The sequence below is a fragment of the Gymnoscopelus braueri genome (assembly GCF_963280865.1).
Source record: "Gymnoscopelus braueri genome assembly, chromosome: 18".
In the NCBI taxonomy this organism is placed as follows: domain Eukaryota; kingdom Metazoa; phylum Chordata; class Actinopteri; order Myctophiformes; family Myctophidae; genus Gymnoscopelus; species Gymnoscopelus braueri.
The window spans coordinates 1,638,804-1,659,781 of NC_137618.1; the positions used below are offsets into that span (position 1 = coordinate 1,638,804).

Sequence of the window (20,978 nt, forward strand, 5' to 3'; positions counted from 1 at the left end):
TGTGGGAGGAATTCATTGGCATAACGACTACATTGGGGAGAAAAAAGGGGTACAAAGTGACAAAAAAAAAGACTCATTTGAACGGAATTGAATCGACTATCTTTTATTGACATTTCTTTAACCCATTAAGACCTGAAGCCGATTCTACAAATGTCTTCTAAATCCCGACAGTATTCTGAGAAAAAACGTAGGTTTCTATGTCAGTGGTGCTCAAACTTTTTCATCTCAAGGACCCCCACAATTATATGTATTTGGCCGCCGACCCCCATCTCAAAATGTTTTGTTCCAGGGACCCCCCAGAAGCAAAGAATATAGAGTTAAAAATGTTTGCTTTAAACAATATATATTCAAAGATTTGCACCCATTTTCATGATTTTTCAAAAATAGCAGATCTACAAGCTCATAGCGCGGCACTCGGTGCCGCGCTACGAGCTTGTAGATCTGCTATTTTTGAATAGCCAAAGTGTAAAATAATGCTTTTAAACTCAAATGAAAAAGTGACACAGATGCGTTCCAGGTCTTAATGGGTTAAAGCATGGGTTTTCAACTGGTGGTCCGTGGACCACTGGTGGTCCGTGAAGGTATTGCATGTGGTCCCTGACCATGCATTTAGTAATGTAGGAAAGTGAAGGTTTGTATTATATTTTATTTTATCGACCACTAGTTGAGAAACAGTATGACGTATGACGACGCATCAATGTTGTCAGTTACTTGGAAGTCGGATGTCAAGAACTTCCACAGAAATGGGAGTTAGAATTTCAAGGGAAACTGAACCCGTACCGGTTTACCTGGTTGAGTCATCATTAGTAGGAAATGTGCCCGTATCATATCGCATGTGCTTGCTCATACATATGTTGCAATGAATCAGTTAACATGAGTTTAATATGGTTAAGAGAACAGAATAAGTTTGATATGGAAGGTTAAGAGAACAGAATAGGGGCAACCAAGGGAAAGGAATGGATCAGTGGTTCTCAATCTTTTCTGAGCTCTGGACCACTAGCATATCTCAGTTAAATAATGACTGTTAACACATTGACCGCCGGGCCCGTAGTTCTACGGGCCGTTAAATCCAACGGTTAAGCGCCGATCCCGTAGCCTACGGGCTGTGGTGCTTTTTCCTTTTTTTCGATTTTTTTTTTTTTTTCAATTTTCTAGGGGGACCATTTTCAGTGTAACACCACCCGAAGTCGACCGGAAGTGCGATCCCGTTTTTTGTTTCCCGTCTGCCTCCATTCTAAGTCGTACACAAAAAGCCCTGTAAACCTATGTAGTTTTTCATCCTCGCATTTCCCATGTTAACATAAACGGTCAGAACTCAAACATGGCGGCTCCGTTTGACACGCGGTTTGGACTGGTACATGCAGGGAGATGTCGCCGATGTAAACAGACCGTGTACGGCTCAATCTTAAGGATTTTAACAAGGTCTATGGCGACGTGAAAAAAACAAAAAACAACAATAAAACGTTGGCACTGGTGAGTACATTATGAGATTAACCTCTGGCGGTCAATGTGTTAAGGGCTTGATTTAATTCACCTCGAATTAACAAATTAAATTTAAGGCCTTAACGGTCACTATTTAATTTCAAGCTTTTCCCCCCACACCACGCCCATATCCCCCCTCCCAACACAACAGTGGTCCCCAGGTTGATTCTCAGTCAGGGTGGAGGTCCCTGGTTCATAATCAGTTGAGAACGCATGCTTTAAAGTACAATAGTACGACTAATTAAAAACGCCACAATGGATAAAAACAACACAAAGCCAAAGGCTTGTTTCCATTGTGGCCCCACGGGGCCACGGAGAGCTCCTGCAGAGCCACGCCCGTAAAAACACCATCACATTCACATCCTATGAATGCATTTGACACTTTAATCACTTTAACTCAATATACCTAGTTGACGGGGTCCTCCAGGGGTCTATGCTTGGTCCCCTCCTTTCCCCCCCCCCCCCCTCTACACCAAAACACATATCATGCTCATGCTGTGAGCTTGTAGATCTGCTATTGGCCTATTATGACATGCCCATGTATGGCTATAGGGGTTCATGGGGTGAATACGTTTCTGGGGTCTGCTAGTGTTGATTAAAACTATGACAAAACATGTTTGTCGACTAACTTTTTTCACTGACAAAAACGAAATAAAAACGAAATAAAAACGAAATAAAAACGAAGCTATGATGACTAAACCTAAGACTAAATATATTGACAATTTCGTCAACAAATCAAAACTAAAATGTTAGTGAGTGATCTAGTGGAGAAGAGATCCAGTAGAACTAAAAGTCATTTTATGTTTGGTTGCGCTCTGAAAATAGCAGATCTACAAGCTCACAACTTGTGGGGTTATAGATCTGCTATTTTCAGAATGCAACCAAGTGTAAAATCAGCCATTACGACGCCATCAAGGCACCGCCAACATACATTATAGTCGACTAAATCAACTGTAGATTTAGTCGACTATAATCTTATGATATTTAGTCGACTAAAACTAGACAAAAACTAAAACATTTCAGAATGACTAAAATATGACTAAAACTAAATGGAATTTTATTCAAAAGACTGTGACTAAAACTAAATCAAAATGTTCTGTCAAAATCAACACTGGGTCTGGCGCAGTATGGTTGGTATGATCTAAAAGCTCAATGCTGTGAGCTTGTAGATCTGCTATTTGCCTATTATGACATGCCCATTGCCCAGAATATGGATGTATGGCTCGGAAAACACATTTCGGGGGTCTGTCCTTAGTCCTCACCTCTTTGAGCTTGAGGGTTAGGGTAGGGGTTAGGGGGTCTGTCCTTAGTCCTCACCTCTTTGAGCTTGAGGGTTAGGGTAGGGGTTAGGGTTAGGGGGTCTGTCCTTAGTCCTTACCTCTTTGAGCTTGAGGGTTAGGGTTAGGGTTAGGGGGTCTGTCCTTAGTCCTTACCTCTTTGAGCTTGAGGGTTAGGGTAGGGGTTAGGGTTAGGGGGTCTGTCCTTAGTCCTTACCTCTTTGAGCTTGAGGGTTAGGGTAGGGGTTAGGGGGTCTGTCCTTAGTCCTCACCTCTTTGAGCTTGAGGGTTAGTGTAGGGGTTAGGGTAGGGGTCTGTCCTTAGTCCTTAGGGTTAGGGGGTCTGTCCTTAGTCCTCACCTCTTTGAGCTTGAGGGTTAGGGTAGGGGTTAGGGGGTCTGTCTTTAGTCCTCACCTCTTTGAGCTTGAGGGTTAGGGTAGGGGTTAGGGTAGGGGTCTGTCCTTAGTCCTTAGGGTTAGGGGGTCTGTCCTTAGTCCTCACCTCTTTGAGCTTGAGGGTTAGGGTAGGGGTTAGGGGGTCTGTCCTTAGTCCTCACCTCTTTGAGCTTGAGGGTTAGGGTAGGGGTTAGGGGTCTGTCCTTAGTCCTCACCTCTTTGAGCTTGAGGGCGAAGAAGCCGTCACTCTGGGTGCTGACTGAGATGCTGGCCAGGTCGGGCAGAGGGACGCTGGACTTCACCTGGCCCGTCTTCTGGTCGGCCAGGACAAAACTGTTCTTGGTCAACAGGAAGATTCGCGTTGCACCCTGGGAACCGGCGGAGATCAATGAGTTAAATCGGATCTATAAAACCATAGTAATCAAACCAGACAGGTACACTTGGCTTATTTGGATCTTCCAAAACCAAACATAATAGTAATCTATTCCAAAGTTGCAGCCAGTTGAAAATAGTCAAAAATACATAGTAAAAAAAAAAAGTACACAGGAGCTGAGATACAGGCTTTTAAAGTAATAAGTTAACCAGGAAGTGGATGGGAGTCTTAATATTCTAAACATGATATCTCCTGATGCTGTGAAGGAAAAACTAATGTTTTTGGCACTCAATAAAAATCACTTACACAGTTATTATTTGAGAGACCACACAACTGGAATGATGTCAACATGTTTGTGCATCATGGTGTTTAACATGGTGTTTAACCTGTTATCGTTTTCTAATTATCACTTGGATTTTAAAAGTGTAACTTGGGTTTAGAGACTGACGAGTGTCAGTTGTTGTTTGTTTGTATTATTTGCATGTTGTGTTGTTTTGTGTGAAACCCCAGGAAGAACAGTGACCGTGGCAGCTTACGGGGATCCGAACACAATAAAGAATGCGTTTGGCAAAAGGTACATCTCTCGTACGGTATAATAATCTCCTGTTTAGACATGCTAAAAATGTTTTTGCACACACACACACACACACACACACACACACACACACACACACACACACACACACACACACACACACACACACACACACACACACACACACACACACACACACACACACACACACACACACACACACACACCAGATGTATGGCGTGTGCATTATTGGTCACCTTGCCGTTGGCCCTGTTGATCTTGTTGACCACGTCGGCCAGTAGAACCTTCTCTTCCACGGCGCTGTTCAGTTTCTGGTACTTGGGGTTCTTGCCGATCTCCAAGTAGTCTCCTTTGAACGGCTGACACACACTGAGACACACAGAACCACAGAATCAAGCACTGAGACACACAGAACCACAGCATCAAACACTGAGAGACACAGAACCACAGCATCAAGCACTGAGACACACAGAACCACAGCATCAAACACTGAGACACACAGAACCATGAACTGAGACACACAGAACCACGGCATCAAACACTGCTATTTTTATTCAAAAATAGCAGATCTACAAGCTCAAAGCGCGGCACCGAGTGCTGCGCTTTGAGCTTGCAGATCTGCTGTAAAACACTGAGACACACAGAGAATGGGCCCCAGGAATACAAGTATACAGGGCTTAAGTGGTTAAGAAAAGACCCCCCTCATCAATGCTGTCATGGATGAGTGGAATATGTATGTTTCCATTAAAAACTACTGTATGACAGACAGAGAGCAGATGAAGTGTGTACCTGCTGGGGTAAAGACTATGAAGTGTGTACCTGCTGGGGTAAAGACTATGAAGTGTGTACCTGCTGGGGTAAAGACTATGAAGTGTGTACCTGCTGGGATAAAGAGCCTTCTTGTCTTTGAAGATCTCACTAGCCTCCAGTTTCTCCTCATAAACGGCTTTCTTCTCGTCTGTGAACTGGCTCCTGTACTTCTTGCACTGTGACGCACATGACGCAAACACAAGTTTACACAACAAACATAGTAATAGTAGTAGAAGGAACTTATACACAATCAAAACACATAAGAAAATAGACGATGTCCAAAATCATCCAATTTCCGCCATACCTCCAAAAAGTTAGCGACACCCACAGTCACAAAACTAGAGGGAGCGTTAACAACGGTCTGGTACCACCCACCCATAAAACAAACATGGGCAAATTCTCCTTCTACGGCACTGCCACCCAGGTTTGGAATAGTCTAACCCCATCCCTCAAAAAGTGCAGTTCGCTGGGCTCATTTAAAACAGCCCTGAAAATTCACCTTTCAGGAGGACAAAAAAGGAGGTAGTACTATTTCCCCATTAGACAGACGCCCCCACCCCCCTGTTCTATTACATATAGACTTTATTTAATTTTTTCCCCCTATTTTATTTTTTGTTTGTACATAATGTTATCTTTTTCTGTTTTTTTTTATTGATATTTGAACTGTAATGCCACTATATATGTCTATGAATTGAATACCAAGGACCTTATTGGAAACAAGACCGCAAGGACTTTTAGACAGTAGAAGTTTTTTAAATATGCTATTTTACATTTTTTGCCTAATACAATATTCAATCAATCAATCAATTCATTGTACAACGAAGTACACCCGTGGTTAAAGGACCACTTCACCTGTTTTCTATCCATAATTATAAGATGGCACAATTTCTGTCTACTGTCTCTGTGTCTCAGAGGAGGGCTGTGACATCATCAGGTCGGCAGGTTTGGTAAACTGCCATACAACGGAGTGACTGTAAAGTACAGTATTATAACGCTTAAAGGACGACTTCAACATATCTTCATATAAAAGAAGCATCACGTTAGTTCATGCAGGGCACAGGACAGGAGTCATATACGCCCCCAGCTGCTTTCAATCAGTCACGCTTTCCTACACACCAATCACACCTCATTCCCTCAACAAGGCGGTCCCTTTAAATACGTCTCCCTCCTTCACTGGATCTACGCTTTCATTGTCTCACTCTAAGCTGAATTCAACGTTCTATGGCTTTTATGTTAAACTGCATTCAAGTTTGCATATGACTCAAGTTAATCTGATTACATGTCTTGCTATGGGCCCGCTCTTACCTGTGGGGGGCTTTTGCACAGCGTTCCCTGATTTAGCTTAGCATGCTGCTTAGGAAAATGTAGGGAACATCTTAAAGAGCGGAGCCATTTAACGCCAAGTTTAACTGTATTCCATTTGTTGCAATAAATGGTTAAATCTACTTGTGAGGTGAGTGTTCCTGACTGAGTTGGTCGTCACTAATGCTCATGGTATGGTTAGGCTCCATCGTAGGGGGGATGTCCCATGCAGATCTACAAGCTCACATGGAGCTTATAGATCGGAAATTTATTTTTTCTTTTTAACCCATGGTTTCACCCAGTGCCAATTGCCTATGTAATCCTGGGCGCTACTCTCCCTCTGCCAGCCTAGGGAGAGGCCAGAACTGAGCTCATGCCTCCTTCAATGCATGAGGAGCTAGCAGACCGCTTCTTATCACCTGACAGGGGGGAGTTTCCCCGGTAGGACGTAGCTTCTTATCACCTGACAGGGAGGAGTTTCCCCGGTAGGACGTAGCTTCTTGTCACCTGACAGGGGGGAGTTTCCCCGGTAGGACGTAGCGCGTGGAAGGAACACGTTATTCCAACCAGTTCCTTTCCCCTCCATCAGGCGCCCCGGCTGACCAGGAGGAGGCAGTATAGAGACCAGGATTACTGCATGTTTTTTGTGAGGGTACCTACCCTACGAGACACGGGGAGAACATGCAAACTCCACACAGAAAGACCCTTTCACCAACCCCACCTAGGGTATGGGCACTGACGACGCGGCGGAGAGGACACGCCCCCCCAGCGCCCACAGCGTCCCCGGCGGGAATCAAACCCAGGACCTTCTAGCTGTGAGGCGACAGCGCTACCGACTGCGTTCACCGTGCCTCCGATCGGCAATTACTGATGCGCGACACAATCGTACCACAAAGTATACATTGGTCTTTAATTGGGGCTAATTATTAGGGCCGGTCACAGTGTTGTTATATCAGACGGACCCTCCAGAGATGGAAGATGGCCCTGAGTTGTGTGTGCGTTGCGTCCAGGAAGAGGTAGGGTCTGCTGGGCCACTTCTTGTCTACGGGGGACATGGAGGGGACCGTCTGCTTCAGGCCCAGGAAGTACTTCTGCATCTGGAGGTACATGGACAACACACAGCATTACTAAAGCATGACACCATATGATTACACAGACAAATAATGCTTCTCAACCCATTCAATCCGGGGACGCGTCTCTGTCATTTTATTGATTTCTTTGGCTATTCAAAAATAGCAGATCTACCAGCTCATAGCTCAAGGGGCGGCCATAGCTGAGTGGTTAGTGAGCCCGCCTAGGGAACCAGAGGCCCTGGTTGCCCCAGGTTCGATTCCAGGCTATCCCAGCATATGTGCCGATGATATGAAATTTGTCCCTGAGCAAGACTCTTAACCCCAATTGCTCACAGGTTCTCATTGGAAACAAGACCGCAAGGACTTTCATGAACGACCTGTTAAAAGGAATTATCCTTATCCTTATAGCGCACCGAGTGCCACGCTATGAGCTGGTAGCTATTTTTTTTATTCTTGTAGCCATTATTTGAAAAATCGTGAACATTTGTGCAAATGATATATATTTTTTAAAACAAACATTTGTAACTCAAACCTTTGCTTCTGGGGGTCCCTGGAACAAATATTTGACAAATGTTTGTTCGCTTTAAAAAATATATGTTCGCGTGCGACACGTTGTGAGCTTGTAGATCCGCTATGTTCGACAAACACATTTCAGCCCGTTGATGAAGTTTATACGGTTTAAGGTGTTCGGGTTCTTTATAGAACCATTCAAATAAATGGTCTGAAAGGTTCTTTCTGGAACCAAAAATGGTTCTTCTATGGCATCACTCTGAAGAACCAGTTTTGGTTCCACTTGGCACCTTTATTATTAGACTAAGTATTGTTTGGCGGCGTATTGAAGTGGTTCTCAAACGCTTTCATGTCCCCCAAAAAACTGACATGTATTTGGCCGTTGACCCCTAGCCTGGCATTGGCAGGCTAGCGGACCCCCTCCCATCTGAAAAGAGTTTGTGCCAGGGACCCCCAGAGGAGACTAAAGGGTGACAGCATGTTGGTTTTTTTCGGGTCAGGTGTCACACTATTGCCCTATTTGGATTCAAAACGGCTATTGTAGCTGAAAAGCTACAAGTTTGCATGTCTGAATAATGCAAAACAGAAATATTTGTTTGCATTTGCTTTCCCCCCCCCATATATTTTCATAATAAAAAAGTGCCATATATCGTATCGTATCGACATCGTATCGATGTCGTGAGCCCAATATCGTATTGTATCGTTTCATGAAATTAGTGTATAGGCACACCCCTAAGATGCTGTATTAAACACATTTAGCTGGGGACCCCCTGGAACGCTTCCAAGGACCCCTGGGGTCCCCGGACCTCACTTTGAGAACCACTGGCGTATTGTATTCATTTGGATAATTAACAGTTTTTATAACAGTTTATAATATCAGTTTTTTAAAAACAGTTTTTTAAAAACAGTTTTTTAATAACAGTTTTTAATCCCTTCTTACTTACAATTCTCTGGATGGTGAAGTCGTAGATCTTTTTGCCGGCGTTGGCTCTGAAGAACTTCCTATATTCCCGACGGACCTGTTTATACCAACGATAAATACGACACTTTGTCAACTACCTGGTTGGTTCATTGTATTTGGAACGGGGCAGAAACAGTGAGACAGACCAGCAGGACGACAGGCAGCGACACAAACAAACAGGACGCTATAGAAGGACAGACGTCTGGGTTAGTGACAGACATTGACCATGTATTCTGACGGAGAACAACTGGAGAAGGAAATAAAAAGGTAAAATGACAGCCGTTTCTTCCCACTCAGATACAACAGGATTGACCCCGATTTAACGGCTGAAACGCCACTGACATAATGACAGGGCAAATGACCTTCATGCTAGTAAACTTTAATCACACAAACGACCTTCATGCTAGTAAACTTTAATCACACACATGGAGTCACAGACAGACACACCGGGAGAGAAAGGTGCATTTGGTTCTGTTCAACACAATGAGTGGATTATGGTCACAGTTGTTACTGTTAGGACACGTTCATAATGTCAATTATTCATCTAAAAATACACATAAAAGCACAACAGACCTATAACCAACAATAATGTACAGTAGGACATACACAGCGCAGACATCTAATAAAAAAAAAGTTAAATGAATGTGATAGAAACAGTTTGCAACAAAAAACAGGGTTACTATAAAGGGGTTAGTGTCACAGCTCAGCATGCAGAGAGAGAGAGAGAATATGAGATGGCAGAGAGAGAGAACGAATATGAGAGAGAGAGAATGACAGAGAGAGAGAGAGAGAGAGAGAGAGAGAGAGAGAGAGAGAGAGAGAGAGAGAGAGAGAGAGAGAGAGAGAGAGAGAGAGAGAGAATGACAGAGAGAGAATGACAGAGAGAGAATGACAGAGAGAATGAGAGAGAGAGAACGAGAACAGAACACAGAAAGCCTCTGCCATATGAATCAGGGTCAGTAGCTTTAGGCCGGACTGCTGAGGGAGGGGCTGTGGCCTTCAGGAACCGAGGAGAGGATAATAATACATTTAAAAAAAAGCATCTGTCACTCAATTATCCAGTCAGCTTATCTAAAGCAGGGGGGATTGGGGGATTTACAGGGCGAGGTTTAACTTCACAGAATATGGGGGAGAGGAATATTGCGGTCGTCCACCTCGCCTCATGCAACACATTTGCATCCTCTCTCTCCTCGCCGCGTTGTGCCCGGGCAAAGAGAGCGTGCGGGCAGGGAGGGAGGGCTGGATGGAGGTCATGCTGATTTGCAGGTCAACAACTAAAACAAACACACCTGACTGGCAGACAGAAAGGCACCAAAGATCCAGAGGATAAACCCTTCTTCAGAGCCCGGTGTCCCCCAGGGATCTATACTTGGTCCCCTCTTGTTTTTTTGCCTCCAATTCTCTTCACCAAAACATTGCCAATCCTCTATTTTGCCTATTATGCCACGTGACGCCCGTTACAGCGACGCTAGGGTTGATGTGCTAAGGCCCAGTGCTGATTTTTATTTAGTTTTAGAAATAAAATTCCATTTAGTTTTAGTCATATTTTATTCATCTGAAATGTTTTAGTTTTTGTTTGTCTAGTTTTAGTCGACTAAACATCATAAGATTATAGTCGACTAAATCTACAGTTGATTTAGTCGACTATAATGTATGTTGGCGGTGCCTTGATAGCGTCGTGATGGATGATTTTACACTTGGTTGCATGCTGAAAATAGCAGATCTACAAGCTGAATTTGTTGACACAATTGTCCATATATTTAGTCTTAGTTTTAGTCGTCATAGCTTAGTTTTTATTTAGTTTTCGTCAGTGTAAAAAGGTAGTCGACGGACATTTTTCCTCGTAGTTTTAGTCGACAAAATCAACACTTAAAGGCCCAGGCTGGATATGACAATGAAACAAAAGGCACAGGACAGTGCGGAGGAGGGGGGGGGGGGTAATGAGGATGGGTAGTTAGTTAGTGTCTTGGGGGGGGGGGGGGGGCCGCGGGGGGCTGGAAGGTACCTTGAGTCCCTGCCAGTAGGCCCAAATCACAGCGACCGCGTGCTTACGCCGGGCCTCTTCCTTCAGCCGCTTCAGTTCCCTGCGAGCCTGTCAGGGGAGGCAGGGAGAGGATGAGCGGGAAACCAAGAGGAGGAAAGGGAGGAAAGTTGTGGAAGTGCAGGAGGTGAGATGACGTCCATCTTGCTTTGAGTTGGTGTACACGCGCACACACACAGCAAAACACATCACACATCACACACACACACACACACACACACACACACACACACACACACACACACACACACACACACACACACACACACACACACAGTCTGATAGCCAAGGAAATGAAAAGTCCTGGTCCAATCTTGCAAGGGGAGAAGACTAATGACTAATGAATAATTAGTGGAAGACCGAACACTGTGGGGTCACATGACGATGACCCGTTATCCGTGCAGCGTCTGTGTGAGTGAAACAAGACTTTTCATTGGATGTTCAGACATCTGTGTGAGTGAAACAAGACTTTTCATTGGATGTTCAGACATCTGTGTGAGTGAAACAAGACTTTTCATTGGATGTTCAGACATCTGTGTGAGTGAAACAAGACTTTTCATTGGATGTTGAAACAAACCCTGAGGAAGAACCGAGGTTCCCTCAAAAGGGCCGACACAACACAACACAACACAACACAACACAACACAACACAAAAAAAAAAAAAAAAAGTTTTAGTTCAACTCAGCAAGCAAGCTGTAATGTAAACATGCGTTAAACACTGTGCAGAGGTCACAGAGGTCACAGAGGGCGTGCAGACAGCAGGCATCATGCTGGAGGTTCAGGTTCAGGTATATATGGAGTTAAAAACGATGCAACACCCCAAACTCAGCCCCGTCGTCATGGCATCGAGCCAGTGAGGGCCCACGACGGATGTTTTGTGCCTGTGACTGGATGTTTGACGGGGATGGGGGGGAGGCGGGGGGGGGGGGGGGGGCTGCCATGTGGTAGAGGGGGGGAGGGGGCACACAGACACTGTTCGCTGAGATACTCTACTAGATGTAGAATAGAATATAGCAGCAACACCTACCCCCCCCCCCCCCCCCCACCCACCCCCCCGATGGAGAAGGTCTATAATCCAGTGACATCATGGTAGGAGAAGCGGCTTAAAAAGGTGACTGCAACGATTTCGTTCACGGCAATGATTCGTTCAAATGATTCGTTCGCGTTCGCGTTCAGTAACGCTATTTTCTAGTGTTCAAAATGTACTCGAGTAAAAGTACAAAAGTATTGGCATCAAAATATACACTTAAAGTACCAAAAGTAAAAGTACTAACATATTTGAAAATAGCCGATCTACAAGCTCACAATGCGTCGCGATGCGACGCATTGTGAGCTTGTAGATCGGCTATTTTCAAATAGCCTAGGTATAAAATAGGGCTAAAGTGGTTAATGTATGTTTTATAATGTGCGTAAAACACCATCGCGGGAGCGTTTTTTTTTTACGTCGCCAGTGAACGAGCTCGTTCACGTTCACGGCGAATGAACTACCGTAGTTCTTTTGAACGAATCGATCATGAACGACACATCACTACGACCCGACGGTCACTCGCTACTCGACCGGTCTGCAAGCAAAGTACTTCACTTGTCATCAGATATACTTGGTGTCAGACTGGCATGCAGAGAGAAGGACTGGGTGGGGTGGGGGATGTTTTGGTCCAAAGAGCAAAGACCCCTGTGTTTTCTTTTGGTTTGTTTTTTCAAGCATGCAGGAGACCTTGTCATCTATTAAAAATGAGATGGTGGTAATGGGTTGGCGTTGGGGTTGGGGGGGACATGGTGGTAATGGGTTGGCATTGGGGTTGGGGGGGACATGGATAAATTGATAATGCTGCGGGTGGGGTGGGGTGGGGGGGGTCTGGCTCTGGGGAGAGGGGGGGGTTGATGGGAGGCGGCTCACACGGACGTCGACAGAGTTTTTTTTGTATTTTTCCTCAAATACCTTAGTGCCCTGCCAACCGGCCCAAATGACCGACACGGCGTGCTTATTCCTGGCCTCTTCCTTCAGCTGACGGAGCTCTCGCCGGGCCTGGTGGGGGGGGTGGTGGGAGGTGGTGAGGGAGGGAGGGAGGGGGAGTGGGTGGGAGGTTAATTTCAATGGCATTCAATTAACTGTCACTGTCCCAGGAGGGTGTCGTTGAGTGGGTGTAAAAACAACAAAAAAAACACAAACACGAAGAAAAGCTGAAAATGGGACCAAATAGAAGACATTAAAGCTGCAACTGAAAACCCCAAAAGGCACTCGGTCGGCCAACAGGCACTGAGCAGCATCAGTCATCGACTACCTTTTTTTCACTGACGAAAACTAAATAAAAACTAAGCTATGATGACTGAAACCAAGACTAAATGTATTTACATTTCGTCAACAAATTAAAACTAGACTAAAGTGTTAGTGAGGGATCTAGTGGAGAAGAGATCCAGTAGAACTAAAAGACAATTTACGTTTGGTTGCGCTCGGGTGTTGCGCTCTGAAAATAGCAGATCTACAAGCTCGCTACCGTCTCGCTGCGACGCATTGTGAGCTTGTAGATCGTCTATTTTCAGCATGCAACCAAGTGTCAAATCAGACATTACGACGCCATCAAGGCACCACCAACATACATTATAGTCGACTAAATCAACTGTAGATTTAGTCGACTAAGATCTTATGATATTTATTCGACTAAAACTAGACAAAAACTGAAACATTTCAGATTACTAAAATATGACAAAAACTAAATGGAATTTTAGTCAAAAGACTATGACAAAATGTGCTGTCAAAATCAACACTAAGCAGAATACAGTAAAGCACACTGCAGTGAAGCAATAGGAAATCGTTAGGAGTATTATTATTATTATTATCAATGATGTTAGAGAGATAGTGGGCTGATAAATTGTCTTTGGCCTCGCCAACAACGGCAAAGTACTGAAGACTGCTAATTATTTCTCTCCGATACATTTTGTAAACGTGTGCCAAGCTCCATGACTTTGCTTTTGGTCACGTAACGTACCTTGATGTCTTACATACGATGAGTCAGCAGAAGCTCTTTGATTCTTATCGGACACGGAGTCATTGCACCCCGAGATAAAGACAACGAGTAACAATTACCCAAGGACATACTTAAAGTCACTCTAAAAGCTTAGACGCTAAAGAGATAACGCCTTTGATCTAGTCTTCCTCTATCAGGGAGGGTATATGGTTCTGATTGGACTTAATATATACTGTACAACTCTCTTATGGTGAGCTTAAAAGCTACCGTATAAGTATATATATATATATATATATATATATATATATATATATATATATATATATACTGCACTACACTGACTGAGAGGATTATTACATCCAGGCCCTGAGGCAGTAACAAGTGCTGCCATATGTGTTTATGATGTGGTCATGATCACATGGATACTGCTTAAATCCCCCCTGGTGTGTTGGTGGACAGTTATAGAGTAGAGTTGGTTCTCAGTATGATGTCAGGACATAACCAGGCGAGCGTAAAGGCGGGTCTTCACCGAAATTTCATGTAAAGCCTATTCCGTGATGGCTTAATCCATCCAGTTCTATATATGAAAATATGACGAAACACTTCCTAATGTGTTCTGTCTGTGTCGAAACGAAAGCTCACACTGGAGAATCCAAGTCCGCCATGAAATGTGTCGAAAATGCATTGATTTATGTCAACATTACAACAGAATGAAAGGATTCGTGTTAAATTCAGCGAATTTAACATGAATCACATATTATAGATTATAGGGGACAAAACTGAAAACGCCAATTCAAATAAATGAAAAGGGAGCCCATACTGGAACATGGTTTGATGTCTACATTGTTATTTTGTAAAGCCATGAGTCAAAACAAAACAAAACAAATCATAGAGTATGTTAGTGGGTCAACCTCCAACATAAAAACCCCAAAATGCCACCTAGAGCAACAATCACACAGGATGAGTATAAAACGCAGATGAAGGGGAACGTTAGACAGAGCAGTGGACGACAGACAGACGGGGGGACGGGGGGACGGGGGGGACATTGATGGGTCTTAAACTCTAGTGGTCAGTTTCCAGGTGGGATGATGATGATGAGACGAGATGTTGGGGAGACAGGGGAGGACAGGGACAGGGACAGGACAGTTGGCATGGATGGGACGACAACACTATGATGGCAGGCTGTGGGGGGGGTTGAAATACCTTGGTCCCCTGCCAGTACGCCCAAATAACTGTCACCGCGTGTTTATTCCGCGCCTCCTGCTTTAGACGTCTCAGCTCCATCCGAGCCTGGAGGCAGGAGGAGGTGTGGAGGAGGAGGTGGAGGAGGAGGTGATTAGAGGAAAACAACAGAGCAGAAGAAAGGCAAATGAAAGTAAAGGAGAGGAGAGGAGAGGAGAGGAGAGAGAGGGGGGAAATAAATAGAGAAATGAAGCAGTGTGTGTGTGATCAGCCACCGTACAGGAGGATTAAGAGGAGAAAATGACAGTGAGATAAAATGCTGGGCCAAGCTTTTGTTTGTGGAGAAAACACTTTTCTCATAATACTGAGCTGAGGCTTTGCTGCCTCTGTCGTTAAGATGGGAGTTCAGTTCACTGTGAGTGAAAAGCATTAACGTTGATAACAACATAAAATAAGAAGTGCTGCAAGTTGTATTTCAAGAGTAAAAATGCTCGGTTGGAATTCTGCAAAATGTCTGGATCAGTCACTGGAAGATAAAAATGATAAAATAATAATCCTGTAGAAAAGACATTTTAACCACTTAAACCCTAGATACGGAGTCCCCCAGGGATCTATACTAGCCCCCCCCCCCCCCTTTCCACCTCTACACCAAATCTCTTTACCGAAAATAGCCGATCTATAAGCTCACAAAGTAACGTGTTGCGATACATTGTGAGCTCGTAGATCTGCCCCCCCCCCCCCCCCAGAGTAGGAACGCTAGGACCCAAGTGTATTTATTAACCCCAACATCCTTATTCTGGGGAAAACCTTCACTTGAAAATAACAGATCTACAAGCCCACAACTGAGCTTCGTTCTGAGCTTGTCGATCAGCCATTTTCAGTGAAGATAATAATGTAATGTAGAGAAAATAAAGGTTACTAGTATAGAGCCCTGTGGGACTCCGCTGAACAACGTATGGAGTTGAAATAGTTAAACCATTCAAGCAGGAAATGCATCTCTGTCATTTTAGATTTGAGCTCTAACCATTCTTTTATACATTGGCTATTCAAAAATAGCAGATATAGCGTGCCACGCTATGAGCTTGTAGATATGCTATAGATGAAATAGGTGAAAATGTGGGCAAATTGAATTGAATATATATTTCTTAAAGCGAACATTAGTAAAATATGTTGTTCCAGGGACCCCCCTAGAAGCAAAGATTTGAGTTACAAATGTTCGCTTAAAAAAATAATATATATATTCAAAGATTTGCACACATTTTCACGATGAAAAAAAAATGCAGATCTACAAGCTCATGAGATGTAATCCTGGGCGCTACTCTCCCTCTGCCAGCCTATACTAGGGAGAGCCCAGAACTGAGCTCATGCCTCCTTTAATGCATGAGGAGCGAGCAGACCGCTTCTTATCACCTGACGTAGCGTGTGGAAGGAACACGTTATTCCAACCAGTTCCTTTCCCCTCCATCAGGCGCCCCGGCTGACCAGGGGGAGTCAGTATAGAGACCAGGATTACTACATGTTTTTGTGAGGGTATTAACTACCCTAGGGGACACGGGGAGAACATGCAAACTCCACACAGAAAGGCCCTTTCACCAACCCCACCTAGGGCATGGGCGCCGACGACGCGGAGGAGAGAACACGCCCCCAGCGCCCACAGCGTCCCCGGCGGGAATCGACACCCAGGACCTTCTAGCTGTGAGGCCACAGCGCTACCGACTGCGCCACCGTGCTCCCTGCTATGATTGGATAGCCAAAGAAATCTAAAATGACAGATGCGTTCCAAGACGTGATGGTTCCATGGTTCCATGGTTCCATGGTTCCATGGTGGTCTGAGTGGGTACCTGGGTGCCGTGCCAGTAGGCTGCGATGGTGGTGACCGCTTCCTGGCATCTCTTCTGGTATTTCAGCTCCCTGAGGATCTTGCGGGCCTGGAGGTTTAGACATGATCAACACTTTGTCATGTCTTGGCACTAAGGCCTGGGCGGGGGGGGGGGGGGGCTAGTAGCATCAACAGGTATAGGAGGGGCGGGGGGGGGGGGCAGAGGATGCTACTACCAAGGTGTTCGAGGAGTTAAACTATATGCTCACTTGTATTCTGAACTCAGCCATTTTTTTTGTTTAGTCTTGAGTTTGGGTATATATATATAGGGAGTAGAGATCTTTAACTCATTCAGTGGCAATTAAATAAAACAAATATTCCGTACTGTGCCACCGATTTTTCAATTTTCTTACCTTTTTCAAGTAGTCACATAATATTTATCTCCAGTATGATCGATCACTGTGCTTCCGCGAAAAGAAAAAAATATATCATCCCCGTTCAATTTTTTTCGCCTTTGAAAGTAGCATGTCTCGGCCAAAAATACATAGTAAAAAAAAAGTACACAGGAGCCGAGATACAGCCTTTTTAAGTAATACGTTAAACAAGAAGTGAATGGAGCAGCAATTTTCTTTTTCCAAAAAAAATTATATATATAATATATATATATTTTTTTTTCTTCAAAAAACGTCATTGGCACGTTGCGCCATTGCTGAAAAACACGTCAAACACGTCAATGGCACTGAATGAGTTAACAGGTTTTTGGTGGGTCATTTCACATTATGGTGGCAGCATTATAGAATGCCCCCCCCCCCCCCCCAATATCACGATTATTTCCAACTTTTTGCCTGGATTTAATGAACGCTTATTAAAAGAAATAGAAACATAGCGGATTTACCTTCCATCCTCTGGTGAAGGACTGCACCCTGATGGTGGCGCTCTTGATCTTCTGATATTTCTTTTGTTGCTGTTGAGATTGAGACGGAAAAACTGTTATAGTGGTAAAAGCTTTCGCTGTAAATAGCAGATCGACAAGCTCACAACGCGCCGCGTTGCAACACGTTGTGAGCTTGTAGATCGGCTATTTTCCTGCGAAAGCTTTTCCCCACAATATAGATGCTGGGGTTTAAGTGGTTAACCCATTAAGACCAGGAACGCATCTGTGTCATTTAAATATTTCTTTGGCTATTCAAAAATAGCAGATATACAAGCTCCGCTATGAGCTTGTAGATCTGCTATTTTTTTTTAATCTTGAAAATGTGTGCAAATCTTTGAATATGTATATTTTTTAAGTGAACATTTGTAACTCAAATCGTTGCTTCTGGGGGGTCCCTGAGGGGTCCCTGGAACAACATATTTTACACATTTTTGCTTAAAAAATATATTCAAAATTTGCACACATTTTCACGATCGAACGCATCTGTGTCACTTTAGATTTCTTTGGCTATTCAAAAATAGCAGATCTACAAGCTCATAGAGCTCTATGAGCTTGTAGATCTGCTATTTTGTTTTAATCTTGAAAATAAATGTTTTAGATTTTAGGATTTAAAGAATCGCCTCAGGTCTTAATGGGTTAAAAAACAAATAGCAGATCTACAAGCTCATAGCGCGGCATCGGACACTCGATGCTGCGCTACATCTGCCATTTTTGAACAGCCAAAGAAATCTCAAAATGACACACAGACGCATTCCCTGGATTCAATGGGTTAAGGTAGTAGAACGTGTGCGTTTTTTTTTGGTCCGGTGTCTCACCGCGTAGCGCCGGTACCACGCCGCCACCACCACCTGGCTCTTCTTCAGCAGCAGGAACTCGGTGCGACACTTCCAGCCGCGGTAGATCTTCTGGATGAGCGTGGCCAGGTCCTCCAGGCACTGTCTCCTCCGCTCCTCCAAGAAGAAGAGCTGAGGGGGGGGGGAGGGGGGGAGGGGTTTACGGAAGACAACGCAACGCGCAAATATTATCACTGCTGTCGGGGTAGAAACCTCTTACAGTATACATATCATCTACAGTATATCATCTACATATACATCAACATACAGCTGCATGCTGCTGCAGCGAGCACACTGTTGATGTAAGGGATTCAGGGGTAGGATTAGGCATTTAACTCTCTCAGTGCCACGCCCCGAGATATCCCGAGTTTTTCCCGAGTACCCTCAGTGCCAGCACGAGAAATCCCGAGTTTTTACTTTTGACTGTGGTCGCGCTATACTGTTTATTTTTCATGATCACTTTCGCTTCCTGACTCCTTCAGACTCATTGGGTTCCGGTTTCATGACGCAGATTCCGTTTCCGGTTCTCATTTTTGGCCAGAATAGGGAAAGTCACGGTTTTTCACACGGTATAAAAAGCGAACGGAGAGGTCCACGTCTACTCTCTTTGGTCTGGGTGACGATCAGTCATCGTAGTCGTGTATCACATCGTAATTTAGCCCGATCAACGATTGTCAAAAATGTCAACATCCGGTTATGACCGGATGTGACGTGAGCCTGTTTGGGAGGGGGCGAGTGAGCCAGCGAGATCATCAATGTGTCGATTTGTTGCTCTCTACTGGTAGAACTGTATTATGGGTTTAAAAACCCAATCAGATCATTTATTTGAATGAAAAATTACAAAATAAAAAAATAAAATAAAACGCAAATTGCTGGCACTGGGGGAGTACTTTATGAAAATACTCTTGGCACTGAAAGAGTTAAGAGGTTAGGTTTAGGGGTTGCAGTTAAGAAGAGTTTAACCCCTTTTCAACTTTCAACAAGTCGTGGGTCGATATATCACAGACCAACAAATAGCCGATCTACAAGGTCACAAAGCGCCGCAGCTTGTACAGATCGGCTATTGTTTCACCTATTTTCAATGCCGTCCTAAAATGTGTATGTCCTCACGAGTATAGTAACACCTAACCTGTGTGTGTGTGTGTGTGTGTGTGTGTGTGTGTGTGTGTGTGTGTGCGTGCAGCTGGAGAGACGTAAGGCAGAGATAAGGCCCATCATGTTATCTTATATAAAGATATCAGTCATGGATGGAAATCCCCGTCATAATAGCGTTGAGATCATGTTGTTACACGTCTTGTTGGGTCTCTTGAGGCTGCAGCCTGTCTGCCTGTCTACCTGTCTGTCTCCCTGCCTGTCTGCCTGTCTGCCTGTCTGTCTCTCTGTCTGTCTGCCTGTCTACCTGTCTGTCTCTCTGCCTGTCTGCCTGTCTACCTGTCTGTCTCTCTGTCTGTCTGCCTGTCTACCTGTCTGTCTCTCTGCCTGTCTGCCTGTCTACCTGTCTGTCTCTCTGTCTGTCTGCCTGTCTACCTGTCTGTCTCTCTGCCTGTCTGTCTCTCTGCCTGTCTGCCTGTCTACCTGTCTACCTGTCTGTCTGTCTGCCTGTCTACCTGTCTGTCTCTCTGCCTGTCTACCTGTCTGTCTCTCTGTCTGTCTGCCTGTCTACCTGTCTGTCTCTCTGCCTGTCTGCCTGTCTACCTGTCTGTCTCTCTGTCTGTCTGCCTGTCTACCTGTCTGTCTCTCTGCCTGTCTGCCTGTCTACCTGTCTGTCTCTCTGCCTGTCTGCCTGTCTACCTGTCTGTCTCTCTGTCTGTCTGCCTGTCTACCTGTCTGTCTCTCTGCCTGTCTGCCTGTCTACCTGTCTGTCTCTCTGCCTGTCTGCCTGTCTACCTGTCTGTCTCTCTGCCTGTCTACCTGTCTGTCTCCCTGCCTGTCTGTCTGTCTCCGTGTCTGCCTGCTGGGGGGTGTGATCCGGTGCTACAGGTTTTAAAAGCTCCTGTAAGAGCGTTAAATAAGAAGTGGGTCCCAGGCCGGCTGGGCCAGGCGGCTGAGTGGAACCATGTGTTCCCACAATGTTACTTACACACTAATTGCTGGAGAGAGAGAGAGAGAGGGGGGGGGGGGGCTGCAGTGAGAAAGAGACCCCCCCCCCCATCCTGCCGCTGAACGCTCCTAACATCTTAAACCCTCTAGACTTAGTAAAATGGACCTCAGTTGCAAGTGTGATACAAGCCGATCTACAAGCCTACAACGCGTTGCATTGCAACGCGTTACGAGCTTGTAGATTGTTTTTTTTCTTTTAATGAATGCCCCCCCCACCCCCCCAATAGACATTTGGGGGTTCAAGTGGTTGATGTGAGAACACAGCATGCATGAACTCAGTCCATTCAATCATTCACAACTCTTACAGTATCTAATCTACCCAGAATCAACGGGGTGACTGATGCTGGTTGTTTAAGGCTTTAAG

The 20,978-nt window shown here is 44.7% G+C and overlaps 1 protein-coding gene across 6 annotated transcripts in view; it reads right to left on the bottom strand.

The window, feature by feature from the left end:
• The window catches only part of myo1b (myosin IB), a 158,441-nt gene that overhangs the window by 6,089 nt on the left and 131,374 nt on the right, over positions 1–20,978 (bottom strand). The window contains exons 20-30 of one of the 6 annotated variants that reach the window (XM_080412833.1): positions 18,497–18,646; positions 17,643–17,711; positions 16,770–16,856; positions 14,950–15,036; positions 12,720–12,806; positions 10,745–10,831; positions 8,723–8,797; positions 7,158–7,292; positions 4,963–5,069; positions 4,320–4,452; positions 3,370–3,522 (exon numbers count right to left, since the gene is read on the bottom strand). In XM_080412833.1, coding sequence (XP_080268959.1) covers positions 3,370–3,522; positions 4,320–4,452; positions 4,963–5,069; positions 7,158–7,292; positions 8,723–8,797; positions 10,745–10,831; positions 12,720–12,806; positions 14,950–15,036; positions 16,770–16,856; positions 17,643–17,711; positions 18,497–18,646 — 1,170 coding nt within the window. The remainder of the gene's footprint in view (positions 1–3,369; positions 3,523–4,319; positions 4,453–4,962; positions 5,070–7,157; positions 7,293–8,722; positions 8,798–10,744; positions 10,832–12,719; positions 12,807–14,949; positions 15,037–16,769; positions 16,857–17,642; positions 17,712–18,496; positions 18,647–20,978) is intronic. The other 5 variants (XM_080412834.1, XM_080412835.1, XM_080412836.1 and 2 more) reach the window with 5 other exon arrangements.